At 43.9% G+C, this 24,445-nt stretch overlaps 1 protein-coding gene across 1 annotated transcript in view; it reads right to left on the reverse strand.

Annotated features, from left to right (window-relative positions):
• Nucleotides 1-252: 252 nt before the first annotated feature.
• Nucleotides 253-24,445, reverse strand: part of map3k14a (mitogen-activated protein kinase kinase kinase 14a) — a 67,295-nt gene continuing 43,102 nt past the window's right edge. The window contains exons 6-16 of the mRNA XM_085966596.1: nucleotides 22,292-22,429; nucleotides 21,227-21,356; nucleotides 20,047-20,178; nucleotides 19,670-19,768; nucleotides 18,872-19,035; nucleotides 16,295-16,454; nucleotides 14,455-14,949; nucleotides 12,419-12,525; nucleotides 10,580-10,730; nucleotides 8,375-8,475; nucleotides 253-6,391 (exon numbers count right to left, since the gene is read on the reverse strand). Coding sequence (XP_085822722.1) covers nucleotides 6,227-6,391; nucleotides 8,375-8,475; nucleotides 10,580-10,730; nucleotides 12,419-12,525; nucleotides 14,455-14,949; nucleotides 16,295-16,454; nucleotides 18,872-19,035; nucleotides 19,670-19,768; nucleotides 20,047-20,178; nucleotides 21,227-21,356; nucleotides 22,292-22,429 — 1,842 coding nt within the window. The 3' untranslated portion in view covers nucleotides 253-6,226. The remainder of the gene's footprint in view (nucleotides 6,392-8,374; nucleotides 8,476-10,579; nucleotides 10,731-12,418; nucleotides 12,526-14,454; nucleotides 14,950-16,294; nucleotides 16,455-18,871; nucleotides 19,036-19,669; nucleotides 19,769-20,046; nucleotides 20,179-21,226; nucleotides 21,357-22,291; nucleotides 22,430-24,445) is intronic.

A 24,445-nucleotide genomic window follows, 5' to 3' on the forward strand; every position in this document is an offset into this window, starting at 1 on the left:
GCTTTGATTAATTTAGGGGGGCAGAGAGAACTATTCCATCGGGTCAGGTAGAGGCACAATTAAGGCTCTGGAAGGATTGGGTTTAATGGATCACTTGGTTTCCTCTTGTTCCATGTTTCCTTATGCTGACAATGGAACTGAAAGTTGAAGGAGACAGTCTTACAAACAGGTGATTGCAGTGTTGCTCAGGGGTGATGGCTTAAGTTTCAACCTCTCCAACGAGAACACGAATGAACCTCAAAACGTCAAAACTACAGCTTCAGAAATGCTTTATTATTTTACTTTGTGCATCATTCAATTACATTGTGCCACAACCGCAAGGAAACATTTCAAGAAAAAAAAGCGTGAAATTGCAAAATAAATTCACTTCAAAGTATCATTTGTGCAGGTAAATTAAATAAGCGTTTCACAGATTTCTGTTGGATAAAAGTAGACCGCTTAGTTACTGTGGCCACAATCATCAAAAAAGGTTACATTCACCAGTTGGCAGCATAATCATTTTAAGACACATTCAATAAAGCACAGGGAAGGGTACAGGCCTTGAAATGTGACACCAGCACCAGCCAGCCAGATTAAAACAAAAGTCTAGAAAGTCATAGTAGCATTGTCACTTGCATTTTAGTAAATGCTAATGGTGGGAGTGAGTCTCTATATATCTACTTTAAGCATGAAAAAGACCCAACAGTACAAATTGTCCTTTCATATATGTCTCGAAGTGGGTCTTTTGAGCTGTATGCCAAAGGGCAAAGTACTGGTGATTACAGGTCTGTCACCAGTGGTGGGAGCATTATCGGGCGATGAACTCAGAACATCACACATTGAAGTATCTTCATTAAATACAATCTTTTTCTGTAGCATATTATAGAATCATACAGTCTTACCGCACAGGAGGCCATTCGGCCCATCGTGCCAGTGCTGGCTCTTTGAAAGAGTTATCCAATTAGTCCCACACCATTGCTCTTTCCCTATAACACTGCTAATTTTCTTCCCTTAAAGTATTTATCCAATTCCCTTTTGAAAGTTATTGAATCTGCTTCCACTACCCTTTTCAGGCAGTGCATTCTAGATCATAACAACTCACTGTGTAAAATGTTTTAAATATTATTATGCTGAAAATGACTAGTAACATTACATAGTATCCCAGACTCTTAAGCTGTACATTAATTATTAGTAGTCAGTAAAGTTTATGAAGTAAAAAAGTTTGAAGTCTCCTTAAGCTTGTCAATCTTACTTTTTCCATCCGATCAAGACAACAGATAATTTCATTTCGAACCAACTGCTACTCAGATCTACCTAGCAATTCTTTGCCACATACCCAGCTATCCTCTACTAATCCAACAAACCTTCACTACTAATGTCCTCACATCCCTAATTATGCAGTACAGTAGCCTCCTAATCATACAATCTATCCAGGCTTTTATTTTAGGTCTGTGCTATTTTGAATTTTCAACGATTGTTCTGAAGTGCAGTCTCTGCCGTCTCTTTCTCACCCATTGAATTTGATGAGAAAGCCTTGGAGAAAAGTGCTTTGTAGTTACTAATGATGCAACACAATGGCAAGTGCCAATCAAACAATGACAGGAATTGAACTGTGCTTTGATGCAACTCCCTAGCATTCGCAAAAGAAAGAAATTTAGATCCTGAACAAAAAGAATCTGGTGAGAATTAGGCAGGCTTGATATTGCTGTTACAATAATGAATTAACAAATGATCTACTTCAAATTGAGAAAATACCTCTGATTTACTAGCTGCCTGCAATCATTCCAAGCACGTGCTTGCCCCTGAGATTTACCCAGCATACACGCCTGAGGAATCAGAATGACCTCCGTATATACAATAATAAGCTTTACAGAACCTCTCAGTAGTGGCTGCTTTTTGGCAAATCAGCAAAAAATATGGTTTTAAAACCATATGGAGAATGCATTATATTACTTTACTGCGTCAATAGGTGACTGAAAGATAAAAGCACTGGATTAATCCCTGGATATACAGCTGTTACTCAATTATAAACTCCACTGTGTGAGTGAGCACGGCAGGAACACTTCAAAAAAACAAATCACAAAAATCTTTGGGCCTAACACTATTAATCCTAGCAACAGTCCACCAGGGATCTCACAACAGTATTATATGACCCATCTAAATCATTTAAAAAAGATCATTCCATCCTCAATTATACCTTCATTATCCAAATAAGCTTCTAATGCTCAGAAATTTTATCCTGTTGGTCTACTGCACTGTGCTGTTGATTTATGGAGGTTACCTTGAGTAAGGGGAAGCCAGAAAGATCAGGATGTAATAAAAAGGATTTTCTCCAACATTTTTACTTTTAATGGGCAGGTTGATTACTCAGAAAATGTATCTTCTTAAATAGTTACAAGGTGTCATTAAATTAATATAACTGTTTTTACATAAATAATTCCCCCTGTTCAAGCTGTGGATTTTACTGTAAATGTGTGAATATTAACACAGCCCGGATTGACTAAAATCAGATTTTTTCTTTTGTACAAATCTTCTGTAATTTAATATTATCCCAGGAATGCAGAAATATAATATAATGCTGGTAACTGTTTTGATAATGTGACAGTGAATCCCGCTATCTGTTTCTCCTCAGAACAAATTGCAAACCTCACACTACAGCAGTCAAAGGCCTTAATCCATAGCCTCCACGGCCTGCTCTGACTAGTAGGCCCACTCCTGGGATTATATCAGCATGGATTATACTCCCACATACTTTGTTATGAGAGCAATAGAAATACCATTAAGGTTTTATCAGCTTTTTTGCTCAAATGTTACTCTTTGAGCGTCTGGAAGATCAAAATAAAAATGCTTTTTGGTGTTTAGGATGAAACAGATCTGGAGTGATATGGAAAAATTCAAATCGAACCCGTGGGACGTCGAGCCTCCGCAACCGGCACACCCATCTTATTAAAGTCCTACAAACCGGGCAATCAAACTGGCAGCTAGAGAAGCCCGTGGTCTGTTTATTACATTTAGGTGTAGTGAATGGGTATCAGCTGTGCACCACCTTCTCAGAAGCTGGAACGTGGCGCATCTTTTCACTATTCGCAGCCACTGATGTGCAGGGCTGATGGGTGCTTGAAACTGTCCTTAACGTCAGCATTAGCAGACACCGTTAGTGCAGATACATTCCTGCCCAGATTGTTATCGTTTAGTGTAATTTTCCTCAAGCTTCTTCAGTACAGCAAAGGTGCTGCTTCAGAATAAAAGCTATATTATTATAACATTAGAGTGGTATTTTCCATTCAAGAAATACAACTTCAAAAATATATATTATATTTAAAAATATTATATTAAAAAATGTCCCATATACCCAATTGGCAGCTTAACTCAATTGAGGGAATGAGCCCTGCTTTTCACTGCTATATGATAGGTTGTACTGATGACCAGTGTCTACCCACCCTTTAAATGTGAGCCAACAGTTTGGTTTGAGCCATACACACCATTAACCTGAATTCCACCATCACCAATTCAAGCCGTTCTGTCGGACAGCTCCACAAATTAAACGTTCTAGCCTTAAACAGTGAGAAGCTGCACTTCCATTTCAGTACATCCCAGAGACTTATGGCAGACCCGTGAGGTAACCTCAACACTTATATACTCCCCTGAGTGAGGCCGAGCAGACTAAAGCATATAAGAACATTCAGCAGACCTGCAGACTGAAGATGGCTTACAGACTGATAAAACTGGAAATTTTCTTTCAAGTCCTGGTGCCTGACCCTGGTGCAGTTTAACAATTCCACTTTGTAAAATGAAGTCAGTGAAATAAAGGTTACATACAAATCCCGGGATTGACATAAATCCCAGGAAATAGAAAATGCCCACACGGGTCACTGTGAGCCCATAAAAAAGTTTCATATTGCTATGCATCTTACTCTATGTTAACATGCAGAAGTATATCACAGCATTTATTTCTTATTAAATATATCTATATGGATCTGAGGATACCTGTTAAGAGTAAAATGGACTTGGGTAAATCACTTCAGAACTGAGCAGTATCCAAGGGCAGGTTGGGGAATAGGGAGACGATACTCATTATATTGGACATGTATGATAAGGATCCTTGCAACCCCACCTACCCTCAATCTACCAACGCTCCACCTCAGTACTAATCCTCTGTGATCCACTGTTGTTAGAACTTAGTCAGTATTATACAGGTTTTAGGAATCTTGAATCCATTAGTTCTTTCACAGAACACAAATAACACAATATGATTGCTTAGGAGTTTGTTCTCCTGAAAGGACAGACCTTTCAGTTTCTCCTTCCCTTCTCCCATTCCACGGCAGTTTCTTGTTTCCTAAAGTTCTGCATCTTGGAAGGGCAGGTGATCAGGATGCAGATCCCTATGACATCGTCGCCACCTTGTACCACAGCTAACACAAAGTAAGGTTCTCATGGGGAAAGAGTGCATCACCATGACCCCACTCGAGGTGGAATATCTCACCTCTTGCCACTTTCAACGGGATGGCAGACTCCGCATGGCGGCCAATAGTTTTGCTCTTCAGCCTCCACGGCCTGCGCTATCTGCTACATCCCCACAGAACACTTTGTCGTGAGCAGCTTAAGGAACCACCACAACTGGGTGGGGCGGGGAGGGGGGGGCGGGAGATAAAGGTCAACCAGTAACTGGACCATCAAAGTTGATGGTGGCATCAGTGGCAAATAAAAGAACAGCTTGAAGTGGCCAAAGAGCCAATATGCTCAGCTTATCTCAAATGCTCAGTGTAATATCTCCGTATATTTTGAATCAATTGAAGATGATTCTGTTTCTCTGTGACACCAAAGGACACTCTAAAGGAAAGAAGCATTGTTCAAATGTTACATTCAAAGCCTATAATGCTAAAACATAATTGAAAGTTATTGTAAAATACATTATTGAAACAGCTACAGAAAAAAAAGCATTGGCTCAAACCTCCTTTGAAAACCCATTTGTACAAACTGATTATATAGAGGTGATACCTGCTCTGGAAGAGCTTGTGCCTGGGTGCATGGGCACAACGGTTGGTCTTTAAATAACTGAAGAATGAAAGCAAAACCAGACGTAGCTGATGCCAATCATCACACAGGCACAACTGCGGAGTCTGGTTTCTGAAGGTCAGTTCTACAGTTGCTTGTTAAAGGATTTCACCGTTGTAACCGACCCCGACATCATACAGTACCACCCTAGCATTTTATTGCTTAATGCTCATCATACTGTTACAGGCCCACTTAATTTGAAGAGGCTGTAGAGTATCCGTTTATCTCCCACTTACTTTTACGTAAATACACCAGGGTTGACTATCCACGGGGATTCTACCAAAACTATAGGAGATGATTTGCAGAAATCCTGGAGAAATGGCGTAAATGTTTATGAAGCTTCTCCGGTATTTCTGCAGATCGCCTGTTGATGTTACAGCAGATAAACATAGAATCATACAGCACAGGAGGCGGCCAGCTCTTTGAAAGAGCTATCCAATTAGTCCCACTCCCCTGCTCTTTCCCCATAGTCCTGCAAATTTTTCCGCTTCAAGTATTTATCCAATTCCCCTTTGAAAGTTACTATTGAATCTGCTTCCACCACCCTTGCAGGCAGCGCATTCCAGATCACAACAACTCGCTGTGTAAAAAAATTCTCATCTCCCCTCTGGTTCTTTTGCCAGTTACCTTAAATCTGTGTTGTCTGGTTTCCAGCCCTTCTGCCAGTGGAAACAGTTTCTCTTTATTTACCCCTCATAACAGGAGAACGCCCCATGGAAATTCGACCCAAAGTGCTTAATTGATTATGGTTATTTGCCGGACAATAGCAGGCTCTCAGCAATTTTATTTCCCCCTAATAATGCGGGAGAGATCCCATTCATTGGAATGAAGTTATTTAGCTGTGTAAAATTCACCAGTCCTGGTATAATGCAGTTATAAGCAGGGAGGTACTATTCTTGGAAACAGTTTACTAATAATTAGAAGTTATTTTCTTGCACTACAAAATTCTAATTATCCAATCATTCAAATTAGGCAATGTAAAGGACACAACAAATTGGGAATTTAGTGCTTAAAAATAACCAGATAATTCAACTTAAACAACTTCAAACCAAGAACAGTGGACTCTAATTGTGGTTTGGATTATTTATGTGGTTTTGGTGTCCAAATGGGTTGAGGGAATCTGAGCCTCAGTGATTGAAATGAGAAATCTGATTTATAATCCCAGAATACAGAAGATATGTATAGAAAAGCTTTAAGATTTGAACTGAAGGTTTCCATCCTTAATCCTCCAGGTCCAGGAATTGCTGTAGTTGGAAGCAGGAGTGCATCTCAGGTCAATTCCAGACTCCGGGATTTCAAAGTCAGGAGAAATAGGATGTCCATTTTGCTTCACCAGAGAGAAACTAGGAACCTGGATCTGCCAATGAGGAACAAGTCAGACATTAGTGCTTTCAAATTAGAATCCAAACATTTAACTCTTATAAATTAAACTTCCTTCTACAGGTCTGGGTTATATTTTCCTGTATATACATTTAAATGATTTTACTAAACTGTCATTATAAGTTTTAGGAACATAGGAACAGGAGTAGGCCATTCAGCCCCTGGAGCCTGTTCCGCCATTCAATGAGATTATGGTTGCTCTGTGACCTAACTCCTCACCTTTGCCCCATATTCTTTAATACCTTAGGTTAACAAAAACCTGTCAATCTCAGATTTAAAATTAATTGATCTAGCATCAACTACTGTTTGCGAAAGAAAGTTCTATACTTCCACCACCCTTTGTGTGTAGAAGTGTTTCCTAATTTCACTCCTGAAAGATCTGGCTCTAATTTTTAGACTATGTCCCCTAGTCCAAGACTCCCTAACCAGCAAAAATAGTTTCTCTCTCTCTACCCTATCGGCTCCCCTTAAAATCTTAAAAACTTCGATTCAATCACCCCTTAACCTTCTAAATTCCAGGGAATACAACCCTAGTTTGTGTAATCGCTCCTTGTAATTTAACCCTTGGCGTCCAGGTTTCATTCTGGTAAATCTACACTGCATTCCCTCCAAGGCCAATATATCCTTCATAAGGTGTGGTGCCCAGAACTGAACAGTGGTTCACACCCCAGGTGTGGTCTAACTAGGGCTTTGTATAGTTAGGTATTTTTTCTTTATCCATACACACAGAGGAAAATATGTCCCCTGTTTAAGGTCTCTTGGTCAATAATGTAAAATGAAGATAAAAAATTAATGAAGCTTGTATTAGAACTCAATAAATGTGAAAATATGTCCCCATCATCTCCTTTCAGTTACCCCCTCAAAGGACAGGATGGTGAGTCAATGAACACCTTGGTGCACACCACAATCATTTGGTAACATACCAGGAGATTTGAGGAGTGGGTCCTTCATCTTGCTGGCTTTGCCCTCCTTCCTGTCCCTTGTCTAAGCCCAGCAGAGACAGCTCAAACCTCACAGTCTGATCACTATCCAGCAACTCCTGCTCAAAAATGTGCCGCTTCATGTCTGCTGGGGAAGGCAGGATCTTTCTCGGCTGTGGCTCCTACCCCTCTCCCCACGCCCCCTATCCGGCTTGAATGACTTTTTTACACTCAAATTTTAACTTCCCACATGAAGAACTGCCACTTGAATGAGAAACCAGAAGCCAGGTAACTGAGGCAGCAATCCCAGGAGAGAAGAAAGGAAGGAAACCAACCCTCCAGGGGCAGCAATGGGTGATGGTCAGTTAACCTCGGATCTTTACTCCAGAGCTGTTACTCTAGCTACAAGACTTTATTAACCATTTTGAGGACTAAAGTGCAATTCTCCCAATGAGAATGTATCTATATACAGTCCCACCACGCTTAGCACAGACAGTCACCTATGTCGGGCAAATAACGTTGATCATTTGCCAATACCATCGGAGTCAATTATGAACGTGCCGCTTATAACATATCAAGTACATCGGTTATTTCGGGCAGTTCAATAGGTTCTGCAATAAATTCACACTTCATTAATCCCCTGTATTTACCGACTTATGCAGGTGAAGCACTAATGGAATGCATACCTTTCCACCACTGCATGTGAAATCGGCCCATTGTCTTGGTAATTGGATTCCAGTTTAGAACAAAACAAGTTCCAACATGGCTTCCCTTCATCCAAGGCATAGAGCCGTGAAGTGGGAGAGAGAAAGGCACAATAGAAACGGGCCATGAAAAGAATTCCATGTTGCTGTCGAGAATATGTTCGCTAGCTTCAGTCGTTATGGAAACGAGGCCTAAAACTGGAGACTGGTGTACTGTACAACCTATTATGTTTTAACCGTACACCGCCTATAGCTGGCAAACCACATTAACACCAATATGCCAGTTATAAGCGGTGCGGACTGTATGAGCCCTCCCTCAAAAAAGCAATCACTTACCAGACTACTGATTCCGGTGGCCACCTGGCCAACTGTAGCCCTTCGCATATCATGTACAATCAGACACTCTCCACTGAATGTGTGAATTCTGGCCTCAACCCCTAAAATAGAAAATTGCTGCATTTAGTCACAAGTAACACTGGGACTCGGTTTCAGCTGTCTCGACAAGTTGTAATCAAGCCTCCAAAAAAAAATGTAAACGCTGCATTGCCATATCAATAACCTTGTGCAGTTAGCGGGTTAGATTTTAATATTTTTTCACTAGTGGCCCCTGCAGATCTTGTAGCCTGAGCTTATGACAGGTGCAAAGCATGGGAAGAGGGGTTTCTGGCCCTCCCACTTCAGTTTCCTTTTGGAGCAACGGAATGGGGGCACTCATTCTGAGGAGCACTCTGAGAAGCCAGCAATAGGCTGTGCTCCTGGGACCCCCTAAGCTCTGAGGGGGGCCAGGCAGGAAGGCAAGGGAGGCCTGTGAAGGTGAGCTCTATCTTCTTTTGCAACCTCTCTATGAATCTTCAGGCTTGTGGCCATCTGGCTGCTGTTTTCTATCAGAAGTCAGAAGGCCCAGGAGGCCAGGGGCCAGTCCCACAGCTGTGCCTAAGCTCCTGCCCCATTTCTCAGTGCAAAGCCCTGCAGGCCTACACTGGGAATGTGATCTGGCCATGCAAATGAGCACAGGCCTGTATACTCTTGAATTCAGAAGAATGAGAGGGGATCTCATTGAAGCATACAAAATTATTACAGGGCTTGATAGGGTGGATGCTGGGAGAATGTTTCCCTTGGCTGGGGAGCCTAGAACCAGGGGCCACAGCCTCAGGATAAAGGGTAGGCAATTCAGGACTGAGATGAGAAGAAGTTTCTTCACACAGAGGGTGGTGAATCTTTGGAATTCTCTACCCCAGAGGGCTGTGGAGGCTCAGTCATTGGGTATATTCAAAACAGAAGTCGATAGATTCCTGACTAGTAAAGGCATCAAGGGATATGGCGACAGGGCCAGTGAATGGAGTTGAGGCAGAAGATCAGCCATGATCTCATTGAATGCCGGAGCAGGCTTGAAGGGCCGAATGGCCTACTCCTGCTCCTATTCCTAATGTTCTTATCATTTGTTAGCGTCACAATTCCTATAATCCCCTTCTGCCAGTACAATTAGTACAGCATAAAGAACTCAAGGAGAATTATGGCCAATAAATGATTTGAGTTTTAATTTTTTAAGCACCAAACGTCATGCATTGTATCAATCTTAACATCTTAAGAGAAACATCACACAGTCTGCAATGTGTTTTAAGACAGCAACACATTCCAGAATTAGTCCAAATGTCTATCACCAGCTGAGTGAAGAAATGTTTGTTTTAAATTTACTTCTTACTAAACCTGATGTCATAAATCACTTGATTTATTAACAAGATCTCAAGCCGAGGATCTGTTACTGCCTTTGGACATCACGCAGAGCATGTAACTGTACATAAGAGAGAGATTTAATGATTTTTACTGTTTTAATTTGCTTGCAAGGATCATTGCAGCAAGGTTTCAAGAATCAAATCATGCAAGTAATATCAGAGTTTATTTTACTGGTTGCTATCAGGGAAGATTCAATCTCTCTGTATATTAATATGCAACATATAGAAGGATTTTGTACACAACTCCACCATCCTACCTGGCAGATTATTCCAAATATTTGGCACTTTGAGTAAAGACAGTTATCTAAGAACAGTTCTAAATACTTTTCACTCATTTAAACCTCTGCTTATTTTTTTTTATCCTACTGGCCTGACTTATTGTGAAGCGATATCCTGGGTCACCTATCTATGTTATTTAATACTTTGGGGGTGAAACTTGTCTTGGGCGGTACCGCAAAACGTGTGATAGCAAATCGGCAGCCCATTTTACACTTTGCCCAATTATTTTTTCCATTGCTGTCAATGGAAAAGAAAAATGGGCGGCTGATTCACTTTTGCCCATTTTGCACGACTGCCCCAAGCCAATTTCACCCAGTGTACCTTGATAAGGACCACCCCCCACTTAACTTTACTTCCCTCAGGGTTCAGATAATATTGGTCACCCCATGCTCATGGTTTACAATGTCATCTAAACACTCTTTCATGTTGCAGCTTGGTGATACTGCGATAGGCCTCCACTGGCTGACTATACAGTTTTCAAATGGGAGTTCTTACTAGGCCTAGTTCTCTCAAAGTGTTTTTTTTTTACCATTGAAGAGGCTTGGCATGTCCTGCTGGTGATCTAGTCGTTGACTGAGACTAAAGCTGGCGCTGTGTCCATCAGTCTGACTGTTCCATGACATTGAGTGAATTCCAGAACTGTAGTTACCACTCATGCTGAACATTCCTTTCTGGGAATCCTGGTAAAAGATGGTACATTTCAGGTTAAAGGTCAGGTGCAGCACTGGAATTTCTTAGCGCGAAACACCAATGTAGCGTTAGGAGTTAACAAAACCTCTTTGTTGTGGGCTAGCTAGCCTGCTTTAGTTCAGTCATGTCATATAGTTATTTAAAAACACCGGCCTAGAAATTCAGTGAGGCGCTGCAAGCTTTGCGCCCAGTTACCGCCTAAAGAGGGCTTCTGCGCCAGTATAGGAGGTTGCGCTGATATTGAGATCGGTGGTAATGGCGGCGGTAGCCGGTAGCGCTGCGCCGGCACCGATGACGTCATCGGTGTGCACAGTGCCCCGTTTCCGCCCCGATGCCGGCCCGACGCCCATATTCAGTTGCCGCCGCCTCCTCCGTGGCGGCCGCTACTAACATCCGGAGACCAGGGCCTTACTGCAGCCTTAGTGGGGCGCATAAAGGTGGAAGTGCGGCTGGCCGCTTTTTCGGCGGCCGCCTGCCCGCACCTCCTTCCCCGGCCTCCTCCACCCCCCTCCCCCCCGCGGCATTGCCGGTTGCTTCCCGCGAGCCCGGCACTTCTCCGTGGTGCCGGGCCCATTTGCCGGCACAATCCAGCGGCGATCTCCCCGTTGCAGGCACCTCCACCTTAAGAGAAGGAGGAGGCCTGCAGTACCGCAGCCTGCCGCACCGCATCGGGTGGCGCAGCGGCACTTAGAGCACTGAAATTCAGTTTCAGCGCCCCAAGCGGGGGCGGGCACACCCTGGAATAGCGCCCGGTTCCGACTTGGGGCGCAAAAAGTGAATATTTGACGGTCGCACATGGCTCCGCGCCCAGCGCTAACTTTTGGCCGTTAGCCAGCTGGCGGGGCCATAGTGAATTTCTAGGCCACCATGTTTACATTCTTTAGTATCAACCCTTCAAAGATTCTGCTTCTGCGCCAAAATAAGCAACAGTAGGCTGGGATTGATAACTAACACTGAAGATTTGCTTAGCAATGAAGTGCCAGGTACAGTCATGTGAACTGCTGGGAGTTTGTAGGTAGCACCTGCCAATCCTACATTCTAATCCATGACAGATAAATACATTTATCTATCTATCTTGTATTAAAAATCTTACGCCTGTTTGCACTCTCTTGCTTTTGTCGTCATACTTTTGTGCCAACTTTTCCCCATTATAAATTCCTATGTCTACATTTAGAATGGAAACTGCCTATGGAAACTTGCTGTGTTGTAATTACACCCTCCCACCAGTACTAGTGCTGTAGCATCTCAGTTTGGTGTCTCCTAGCTCCTCAGTCTGTACTGCAGAAGAATTCCTGTGCTCCAACTAACTATTTCTCTGCTTCCCAAACTACTGTTCCTTTTACTATAGATAATAAAACATTTAAATATTGTACATAAATAAAGGACAGAATCTAATCCGCCTGATGAGAAACTCACGGGCTCGGGTTGGTTGCCCATTTTACATCCCACCCAATTCTACTTTCCATTCAATTTCCCACTGCGCAGATTAGGTTAAAATTATTCCCCTGGTCTTGACTCCCTGTGTGAAACGTCTCACGAGATCAAACAGTTATTATTTTTTAAAACTACTTTGGTTTACATATTGTTGACACAACTCTGGCTTGTCGCCCTAGATAAAAAAACCTTTGTGAGTGATAATGTGATAGGCCCATGCGGAGTGTCAATGCGCTGGTTATACCTTGTCACAGTCATCCATTATACTGTATGCGTCGCTGCTTAACGTGTCCAATATGTGGTCCTCCAGCTTTTCTGGAAATACTTGGGATAGGTTGTACAGTAGAAATTCTGAAACATGAATTCAAATGACTCAGATTAGAAAATAAATGGTCAAGGCATCAAATTAGAGTTTCAACTGCAAGCCGCAGAGTCATTCAGACTAAACGGATCACAGCACTTGTTAGCAAGCTGTCAGTGACATCTCCATGGTAGAGATCTGGATAATAATTGCTTCTAAAGTAAGAAATACTGATGGAGAACAGTGCACTCACAATTAGAATTGAGATACCCGTTACTTCTTAAAAAGTCTCCTATATTCCTTCCATAAGAACATAAGAAATAGGAGCAGGAGTAGGCCAATCGGCCCCTCGAGCCTGCTCCGCCATTCAATAAGATCATGGCTGATCTGATCCTAACCGCCAATCTACTATCACAGAACCATCTCCTGAATCTAACAGAATTAGACACACGAAATAGGAGCAGGATCAGGCTACACGGCCCCTGGGCCCGCTCCGCTACCCACAGGGCCATGTCCAATCTGAACCGAGACTCATGTCCAAATTCCTGCCCGCTCCCCGTAACCCTTAATTCCCTTTACTTCTAGGAAACTGTCTATTTCTGTTTTAAATTTATGTAATGATGTAGCTTCTACAGCTTTTTGGGGCAGCATATTCCATGGACCTACCACCCTCTGAGTGAAGTAGTTCCTCATCTCAGTTTTGAAAGAGCAGCCCCTTATTCTAAGACTATGCCCCCTAGTTCTAGTTTCACCCATCATCGGGAACATCCTCCCCGCATCCACCCGATCCAACCCCTTCACAATCTTGTATGTTTCAATAAGATCGCCTCTCATTCTTCTGAACTCCAATGAGTAGAGTCCCAATCTACTCAACCTCTCCTCATATGTCCATCCCCTCATCCCCGGGATTAACCGAGTGAACCTTCTTTGTACTGACTCGAGAGCAAGTATGTCTTTTCTTAAGTATGGACACCAAAACTGTATGCAGTATTCCAGGTGCGGTCTCACCAATACCTTGTACAACTGAAGTAATACCTCCCTGTTTTTATATTCTATCCCCCTAGCAATGAAAGCCAACATTCCATTGGCCTTCTTAATCACTTGCTGCACCTCTATGACTCTATGACACCTGCATACTAACCTTTTGAGTTTCGTGCACCAGGACCCCCAGATCCCTTTGTACTTCAGTACTTTCCAGTTTCTTGCCATTAAGATAATAACTTGCTCTACGATTTTTCCTGCCAAAGTGCATAACCTCACACTTTCCAGTATTGTATTCCATCTGCCAAATCTCTGCCCACTTACTTAGCCTGTCTATGTCCCCTTGCAGGTTTTTTATGTCCTCCTCACTCACTACTTTCCCTCCCATCCTCACTCACTACTTTCCCTCCCATCTTAGTATCATCTGCAAACTTTGATATGTTACACTCGGTCCGTTTAAAAAGAAAAAGACTTGCATTTATAGATCTCCTTTCAAGACCTCAGGACATCCCAAAGCACTTTATAGCCAATGAAGTACTTCTGACGTGTCATCACTGCTCAGACCCCTTTCCTCCAGGCTGGCAGGTGACCAACCCCCAGGCCCCTGCCTGTGCCACTCTAAAACTCGGCACTGCACATTTTCCGATTCTCCCTCTCAAGGTTTCTAGGCTTTGTTCGGCATCTCCTCTGATGATTGAGGTGAGGAACTCAACTCGAGGGGAATCGCGACGGGAGGCCGTATCCCCAGGCTGCACCAGTGAAACACCATCGACCAGCTCACCAAGGTGAGCATTATGGTTGTGGGTACTGACCGCTAGGAATGAGCTTCCTTGTGAAATTTGGCAGAAATATTCCAAATGCCCCTGCACCATACAGCACAAAATAAAACAATGAGTTTATCATTTTAGTCACTCCAAAAACATTTAAATACTTGTGATCTTGAGAAAAGAAACATCTTCCTGTCATTATTTCAGAAGGCAGAAAGCAGTATGTGTTACCTTTCTGCAGCTTCCCATATTCCTCTAAGAGTCTCTTCTCTGCCTCACTGTTCTGGGGTGAAGACAATGACAACAGCGGTGAAGGAATGGATGGATTCTGCTCATCAGTGAAAGGCTCAGCCACTTCTTCAGGGAACTGTATCTCCTCATCTCGCAGAAGCAGCTGGCTAAAGTTACAGGCCAGTCTGATGGAGTTTTTTGGTCGTGGTCTTCTTCGGTAGACTTGTGATGAACTTTTCTGGGTCAGAGATTCCATGGAGGCCACCTCGCCCATGTTGAGTGGATCTCCCTTCAGGGAGCGGAATCTCTGCTTGTTTGAGTCCACGGCAGCTGGCACTGCTTCTGATCCAGGAGGAGGCCGGCCTTTTGCAGCACAGGATCCGGCGCTCTGATCCACTAACAGAGGGGTCACTGGACCATTACCGCTGCCATCCTCTGAATTAGCAGCACAAGTCACTTTCTGGACATGATTATGCTGAGGACCACCCATAACTCCTGCAATACAAACCAAAGGTAAATTAAAAATTAAAGTTCGCAAAACAAACAATAATTACACACAAAACAAGTACCTCTGCCTTAATTGGAACATGACAACTTCCACCCACCTTTAAATTAACCCTGTTTGTCACATCATTCTCTGGACATCAAAATGAGGAGGACCTCTGCCCATGTTACCTGATGATCAAAAGATGCATGAAGTGGCATAGGCTGAATCACCCTTAGATTTCCCTCTCTTGCTGGGGGAACATGTTTCATTTTCACTGAGTAACTGTCCTCAATGGCTTGGGTCCAGATAAGGGAGCAAAAGCTCAAAGTCCAGGCGTACAACGCCATTACACTGTGGCTATTTAACATCCATGAATCTAAGCCTGTGCACTGGCCTTTATGCCACATATTTTCATTTAACAATATGACAAGAAGCTTTTAAATGGAAGTGTTGAGCAGATGGGTTTACAGAAACTCCCTCATTTAAAAACTCACATCTAATTGGAAGTATACTCGCTGCGGGCTGCATATTTGTATTGAAAAAAAAAAAACCTCCTTTAAGTTAGTTATCTGGCTGACGAGCTTTATCTGGACCAGAACGGTCAATGGCCACCGGGAGACCGATCCCCAATGATGCTGTTTCCTTTCCTGGGTCAACTAATAACACAAACTTACTGGACACAGGACGCCTAACGCTGGCTGTATTATGTACAAATTGCATCTGTTGCAGCCTGCAGGATGGAGATGAATTATTGCACTATCAAGACAGAGTAAGAGTCTTACAGTTCTCTCAATTTAAAAGGAGGAAATGTTTATCAAAAACAGTGGATTATGCTTTGAAATGTCTGTAGTTTTTTTTCAGTGCTCATCAAGTTGAGGGATATTAGTGCTCGGGGATGAGGCAGGGGTAAAGCTCCCTCTACACTTAACCAACAGTGTGCCTTATCCCCAGCCTCAGATTGACACCTCCTACTGCATGCGTGCAACATTATCATTATTCACAACTACGTTTCTCATGGTTACCGTAAGTGAGACTGCCAGTTTAGTGCCCACTTGTAGGCAGCTCAGAGCTGTAGACTTGAGCCAATGAGAAACTGGGTTGAGATTTTCGAACTCACTCACTTTGGACCTTTACTGATAGCAAGAAAAGGAGAGTTTCATTCTGTTAGTCAGGACCGAGCTCAAACCCAGGTGGCTGGAAGCCACGGACAGCTGCTGGTAGAAAGTGCCGTGCATTCCTGGCAACAATTGAGGATGTTACAGTTTCTTTTGCCATAACCAAGCACGATTTGGCCATAAAACGTACTCGGCTGCAATAAAGGAGTCAGCTCATTGAGCCTCAGCCTCTACTTACGCTGTCGCAGTGCTGCCAACGCTCTGTTCACCGCTGCACGAAGTTCTGCTACAGTAGCTCGGTATGTTGAATCTTTCATTAAACCGGCCCTGATGACATTAGCTGTGTGTGGACTGCACGTGGGCGGGATTTCATCCACTGGAGGATCTTGTGTGTCAATCTGCTGAGAGAGAGAAAAGGAAGTCAGTGGCAATGTGTAATCACACTTGTAGCTGTGGAGAAATGACTTCAAAAACAATTGAACAAAAGTTAGGTTCCTTCGAGGGCTGAGTGAAGTTCACAAGGTCTATTGTGCCTCAAGGCCTTCTTTTGACTATTCTTTGATGTGATGGGAAATACCCGCATGGCATGAATCCCCATTTTCCGTGGCTGCGTGGAATGAATCCCAGTTTCTGTACCCGAGAGGCTTTCGGGGAGGGGGGGGGGGGGGGGCGGGAGGAGCTTTGGGAGTTTAATGGTCCTATGTTATTCCTTCAGCTGGCTGCTGCAGTACAATGAACAACGGCTCAGCTTGAACTGGGCTTTTGTCTCCCTCGTGTTGAGAAATTAGGCCTTCCACTTAGCATATCTGAGTCTGAAGTCTCAACCCAGTTGGGAAATCGAGCCTTCATCAAATCAAATCAAATCAAATCAACTTTTATTGTCATTGTTAGTGCACAAGTGCAGTACAACGAAATGTAGGCTTGCGGCTCCCGAGAGTGTACAATTTGGATTAGGACACTTAAACATTTCAACATACATTTGTACATATATATTAGCATAAATATGACCATAATAAAGTGCATCGGCAGATGTGCAGGCTTTAGTGTTTATTTGTGGAGTTCAGTAGGATGACAGCCCTGGGAAAGAAGCTGTTCCTAAATCTGGTCGTACGGGTGCGAATGCATCTGTAGCGTCTTCCAGATGGTAGGAGGGCGAACAGACTGTGGCTGGGGTGGGTAGGGTCTTTGATGATGGACCGTGCCCTCCGTAGGCAGCGTTTCTGATATATATGTTCTATGGTCATGAGGGTCATACATAGATGCTCCAATTAATATGGCACAGTGCAGCCTCAAATGTAACCCCGCTATTTAAGAAAGGAGGGAGAGAGAAAACAGGGAACTACAGACCTGTTAGCCTCACATCAGTAGTTGGGAAAATGCTGGAATCTATTATAAAGGATAACTGGGCACTTAGAAACTAATAGTAAGATTGGGCACAGTCAACATGGATTTATGAAAGGGAAGTCCTGTTTGACAAAACTATTGGAGTTCTTTGAGGATGTAACTAGTGGAGTAGACAAAGGGGAACCGGTAGATGTGGTGTATTTGGATTTTCAGAAGGCCTTCGATAAGGTCCCACACAAGAGGTTGGTGAACAAAATTGGGGCACATGGAATTGGGGGTAATATACTAGCATGGATTGAGAATTGGTTAACAGACAGAAAACAAAGAGTAGGGATAAACGGTCTTTTTCAGGATGGCAGGCTGTGACTTGTGGGGTAACGCAAGGATCGGTGCTTGGGCCCCAGCTATTCACAATCTATATCAATGATTTGGATGAGGGGACTAAATGTAACATTTCCAAATTGCTGATGACACAAAGCTAGGTGGCAGTGTCAGTTGCAAAGAGGATGTGAAGAGGCTTCAAGGGGATCTCGACAGGCTCAGTGAGAGGGCGAGAACATGGCAGATGGAATATAATGTGGATAAATGTGAAGTTATCCACTTTGGTAGAAAAAACAGAAAGGCAGAGTATTTCCTAAATGGTGAAAGATTGGGGAATGCAGATGCTCAAAGGGACCTGGGTGTCCTTGCACATGAGTCACTGAAAGTGAATGTGCAGGTGCAGCAAGCCATTAGGAAGGCAAATGGTATGCTGGCCTTCATTTCAAGAGGATTTGAGTACAGGAGTAAAGAAGTCTTACTCCAATTATATAGGGCCTTGTTGAGACCACACCTGGAGTACTGTGTACAATTTTGGTCTCCTTACCTAAGGAAGAATATACTTGCCATAGAGGGAGTGCAACGAAGGTTCACGAGATTGATTCCTGGGATGGCGGGACTGTCGTAGGAGAAGAGATTGAGTAAACTAGGCTTGTATTCTCTTGAATTCAGAAGAATGAGGGGGGATCTCATTGAAGCATACAAAATTATTACAGGGCTTGATAGGGTGGATGCTGGGAGAATGTTTCCCTTGGCTGGGGAGTCTAGAACCAGGGGTCACAGCCTCAGAATAAAGGGTAGGCCATTCAGGACTGAAATGAGAAGAAATTTCTTCACACAGAGGGTGGTGAATCTTTGGAATTCTCTACCCCAGAGGGTTGTGGAGGCTCAGTCACTGGGTATATTCAAAACAGAAGTCGATAGATTTCTGACTAGTAAGGGCATCAAGGGATATGGCGATAAGGCCGGTGAATGGAATTGAGGCAGAAGATCAGCCATGATCTCATTGAATGGTGGAGCATGTTTGAAGGGCAGAATGGCCAACTCCTGCTCCTATTTCTTATGTTCGCAAAATTGGATCTTTATCCATCGTACTCACCAGTTACTGCAAAGCTGTAGTTTTGCTACTGCATGGTTTTCAGCTTAAACTCACCTTAAGGAGCAGTTGATTCGTCGACATATTTTTCCAGGGATGGTGGCCATTTAACATGTGCAACATCATACATGCAACACTCCAGCTATCCGCCTTAACACCGAATTCGCGGCCTGCAACTACCTCTGGGGCCATGTGCGTCACCGTACCCAGACACTGACTGCCTGTAAAAGGTGGGGGGGGGGGGGGGGTGTAAAAAGACATTTTATTTGGTAACAATTTCATTTGAAACATTCTGAAAAAAAACTTAAGTAATCAGTGTCCAGTCAGAATGGAAGGACTTATTGGCTGCCAAACTCATGTTGGGACAAAATGAATACAAATTCCTGCTTACTTAGTCAAGGTACTTGCTGGTGGAGCACATGGCTGTTATCAGTTAAGCCTCAGTGCGAGCCTCCGCTCAACCGGACCTACCGAAAAGTGCGGTATGATGCTCGGAAGGAGCGCCTATTTAGCAACAACCCCTGTAAGTAATAGAGCCATGTTACTCATAATCCAACACAGGGACCCATGGCAGACTCGCTTCCCCCTCACACTTGGCTCTCCGAAGGCATGCTGCTCCGTGCATCTTAGGGCCTCCATCTACAGCCCGCCAGCTCATTGCTGGAGCCAGTTAACAAATAGGCATATGGTTATCAGTATTTTGCCCCCGACAAAAGGTTAGTGACGGTGTTTAACCCTAGCCCTAATCCCGTCCTCCTCCAGTTTCTCTCCTATTTCCCCTCGTGTCCTCCCGAGCTCATCTTCTGTAAAGATCCATCCCAGTGTGCTCAGCATGTCCGTATCATTGATTCTTACCATGTAATGTGCTCTTTCCCGCTGGTGTTAATTGTGTTGAATGTCCAAAGTCACAGAGATAAACCTCCAGACCTTTCTGTGATATCAGCACATTGTCCGCTGAGAAAAGTATAACACAGGGATGGTTAACATAGGGTAGAGAACGTTTCAAGATCAGCAGATAAGTTGCATTGTCTAGTTCAAAAAGAAAGCCTAGTTTCGGCTTTTAAAATGTACAACTACATCAAAAGGATTAGAGTAAAAGATATTTTATGATGAGGGGGAATGTCGAATGTGCACAGTGGCCAATAACACACTAAATGTGCCTTCTGATGGAAACCTGAACCAATAATAATGAAGGGAATTGAATATGAAGTACTGTCCAGGTGTCACCTTACCTTTAACATCTCCGTGTACAATTCCATGGGAGTGCAGATGTTCCAGTGCCTCCAGTACCTGTCCCGTGTAATGCAGAGTCACAGCTTCAGGAAGAGGCCCTTTATTCACTATTAGCTGTGCGATTGATCCACCTAAAATAAGCAAGAAATCTCACAAATGCCATTCCAGGATATGAAGAAAACACCTATAAATTCATTTACTACACATTGGTGATGCAATGGGTCTTACACATGGAATGAGTTAATGTTATAAGCTGCTGCCTTATCCAGGTATTGGACAGTACCAGCCCACTGAGGTTTTCCCATTGTCTTAACTCCACTTTGGACTCAACCATGCTCAAATGTAAGCAGGGTCCACGAGCTGGTCCAGTTGTAGCTACACACACGTACTGGACTGTGGATATTATCGATTATAGAATGGATCCAAGCAGTCAACAACAAAAATCCAGAGCAGGCCAATCAGCGTCTGACCGAGAAAGACAAGTGAACATTTTTGGTGTACTTTCATCAGAGCGGAGTGCTGGCGATGGGTTACACTTCAAATATTAACCTATCTTTCTCTAGTAGATGCTGACTAACCTGCTGTGCATTTCCAGAACTTTGTCCTTTGTTTCATATTTCTAGTAGTTGTGTTTATTCTTTTATTTCAAAACTGTGGAACTCCTCATCTTCCTCAGTCTTCCCTTACTTAAATCTACAGGTTTTTAAAACTTAAGCTTGACACCATCTAACCACCAATTGCTGATGTTTCCAGGTTTCCCTCCTACTCTATCTAACCTTGGTGGCATCCTGTACTATGGTCTTTCTAAAACACCTTGCATTTTTATAGCACCTTTAACAGTATACCGTCCCAAGGAGCTTCGCAGAAACGTAATCAGACAAATCAAAACTAAAGGAGGGGACATTAGGACATGTGACCAAAAGCTTGGTCAGAGGTAGGTTGAGGAGCTTAACAGGAGAGAGATGGAGAGTTTCGCAATAAAACAAAATCTAATTAAAATGGTTGCTGTGATATTATCATGTCATATCATATCTAAAAATATTCCCCAAGTCACTCAGGATAGATCATTAATCCATTTTATGACTATGTGAATCCAATAATGATCATTAAAATCAGACACAGGACTTGTAGTTTCACAATGTAAGATGAGGTGTGCTTATTCCAGGTTTTGTATCTCACCTTGAATCAGCTGCATAAACAGAGTGATCATCTCCCCTTCCCGTACTCCCCCGTACAGTGGAACAATTTGCGGGGAGCTCAACTTGCTCCAAGTCAACAACTCCTGTGGTTTGAAATTGCTCACATGAATCTGGAAAAGGAGACAAGTCTTAAATGATGCTCTGGACTAAATGAACAATGCATTCTCAGGTTAGTTCTTTGTATATATGTTAAGCTTATATCAAGGATGTACCATTAGTCTGAAATCTAAGGCAGGATTCAGTGCAATTAATGCTATGAATGCTGTTCCGCAAGTTAAAAGCTGCTGAGGGATTAACAGTGTTTGGGTGGTAGCTTTATTAAGATTTAAACAAGCGCCACTATTGATATACACTAGTGTTACAGACAGATGAAATACTGTGCACTGGAAGAGTTGGAGGAGAATTACAATCCACTACCCCTGGCAAGAACAGTCTAGGTTTGCTAAATATCAGTTATTTTTCTAATTTTGATGCATTTCAGGGTTTCTCAAAGGCTCCTCTACTCTGCCACAAACCTTTTTAAGGTCAAAGGATTCAGCCACAGAACCTCATCCAAGGCTCCTATGGACACGGTGCTGCCAATTGGACAGTAGACATTTCCTTCCGTCCCATCATAAATGTGGTGACTCCTTGCTGGGCTACTAGTAGCTCATCCAATTGGCCATTTCTCATGAGTAAGCCTTGACAGTGAGTGCTGGTAGGCTATTTGATTGTGAAGGGCATCACAACTGAAATCAATCCTGTCCTCACCCAACATGCACACTTCCATAAAGTGTTGCTGCATAATGATTAGGAGCAGGAACTCTGGCCAATTATCCCTTCCTTAATCTCGGGACATTGAGCAGAGGCAAACTGGTGAAGATCCACTCTGCACAGACTGGGGACTAGACCTGGGGCCCTTTTGGCTCAACTAGTCACCATGTAAACTCACTGAGCTATAATCCTAAACAACGTAGGAAAGACAGATATTACAGCTTGTGCTATTGACCCAACTGCTGGCTAGATACTTTCCCCAAATATAATACTTCCAGTTTCTTAAACCTACCCTTTTCGCAGCACAGGTGAAATCAGTTGAGTGATCCTTTGCCATAAACACCTCTCCAAAGGTTCCAACGCCCAGACGAGTGGGGACGATTGACCATTGCAAGTTCTCTTTGTACTCATAGTCCACAGGCTTCAGTTGCTGGATAGTAAAAGAAAAGCCCATTTCAGTGCAGGTCTGATTCATGAAAACGCAATGTCAGCCAGAAAAAACGTCCATGTTTCAAAACTACACGCCGGTTACTGCTAGCAATCACAAAAGGTAATAGCTTGCCCCTTCCCAATTTCTGCAAGTTGCTTTCTTCTCAGAGGCAAGAGCTTACCAGCTGAGTGAAGTGATAGCTTTGCTGAGTTGGTCAGCAGTTTGTATGTTGAAGCCCCACTCCAGGACTTAAGCACCAAACCTAGCCTGATAATGCAGCACTTCCTTCGTAATACACCAAAATGTCAGAGATGCCGGGCTGGATTTTGATACTGGAGGCGTGTAGGAGGCGGGACTACAACTTCCGGGGTTGTAGTCCCGTCTCCATCGAGTTGTGGCCAACCCACGCGATTTTCACTTGATTGACCTTGTTGAGCCCGCCCAGCGGGCTCAGCAGGCCAATTAAGGGCCACCCGGCAACAGGTGACGTCACAGATTGACATTTCATCTGTCAAGAGCTTTTGACAGATGGAATATCAGCGTTTGACAGCTGTTTGAAGCTGTCAAACACTGACAATCTGTACTCCAAGTTAATTCCTTCCTCTCAGGCTGATTTAGAGATCTCTCCAGAACAGAAAACTGAATTCTGCAACTTTTGACAGCTCGCGGCCATTCTGCTTTCTGTGCCGGTGAGATGAGGGACTCCAGAGACCTGAAGGAAGGAAGGCTGTAAAGGTAAGTAAACTTCTTTAAACACTTTACACACACCAAACACACTTACCTCTGCACTCATGCACACATCACTCACCTGTACACCGGACATCTCGAACCCGCCAAGCCCTTCAGCCCGACGGTCCGCCTCGCTAACTTGGCGTGGTTTGGAGCCGTCGGGAATCCCGCACTTCAGGAATAAAAATAGGGATTAGGCTAAAAACTACCTGTTAACAGGCAGTTAATTGGCACTAATCCCCTTCCCGCCTTGGGGAGGCGGCTCCCAGCACAGGTCGGGTATCCGCCTCCTTTGAAACTGGCATGGAGGCGGGTTGGGGGCGGGATGGGTTAGTGCCCCCCGATTTCGAGATTTTAACCCCCTCACACCTCCAATCCCGCCTCCACGGCCCAATGAAAATCCTGCCCGCCATCTTTAGGATGAGTCATCAAACTGAAGCCCCTTCTGTCTGTTTAGATGGACATAAAAATCCCATGGGACTTTTTTGAAGATGAGTAGGGAGTTTGCTGAGTGTCCTGGCCAACATTCATCCCTCAACCAATGCCACCAAAATAAATTAATTGGTCATTCATTTGATAGCTGGTTGTAAGACCTAGAGCTGGATTTTGCCAGCCCTGGGGAGGCAGGTTTGGAGGCGGGACTGCCGGGAAAATGGCAGAATTTGGGGGCGGGTGCCCAACCCGCCCCCAACCTGCCTCCATGCCATCTTCCTAGGAGGCGGGTAGCTGACCCGCGCCGGGTCCCGCCGAAGGGGATTAATGCCAATTAACTGCCTGTTAACAGATAGTTAACGGGCAGTTTTTTGGCTAATTCCTATTTTGAGCCCTGAAGTGTGGGCTTCCCGACGGCTCCGAACCTCGCCAGGGTCAGCGAGGCGGGCCGTCGGTCTGCGGGAGTCGGAGGGGCCGAGATGTCCGGTGTGCAGGTGAGTAATGGGTGCATGTGTGGAGAGGTAAGTGTGTGAGGTGTGTTTTAATAAGTTTTACTTCTTCCTGCAGGCTTCCTCCCTTCAGGTCTCAGGAGTCCCTCAGCTCACCGGCACAGAAAGCAGAATGGCCGCTGAACTGTCAAAAGCTGCAGCATTCTGCTCTCTGGTCAGGAAGGCTTTCTAATTGAGTCTTCAGTAAAGACACAACTTAGAAGACAGATTGTCAGTGTTTGATAGCTTCACAGAGCTGTCAAACGATGACATTTCATCTGTCAATAGCTCTTGACAGATGAAACGTCATACGCTGACGTCACCTGTAACTGGCTTTCCCTTAATTGGCCTGCTAAGCCCGCTGGGC

This window comes from Somniosus microcephalus, chromosome 24 (genome assembly GCF_052327205.1).
Source record: "Somniosus microcephalus isolate GS21.2 chromosome 24, FLI_Smic_1.0, whole genome shotgun sequence".
NCBI classification, from domain to species: domain Eukaryota; kingdom Metazoa; phylum Chordata; class Chondrichthyes; order Squaliformes; family Somniosidae; genus Somniosus; species Somniosus microcephalus.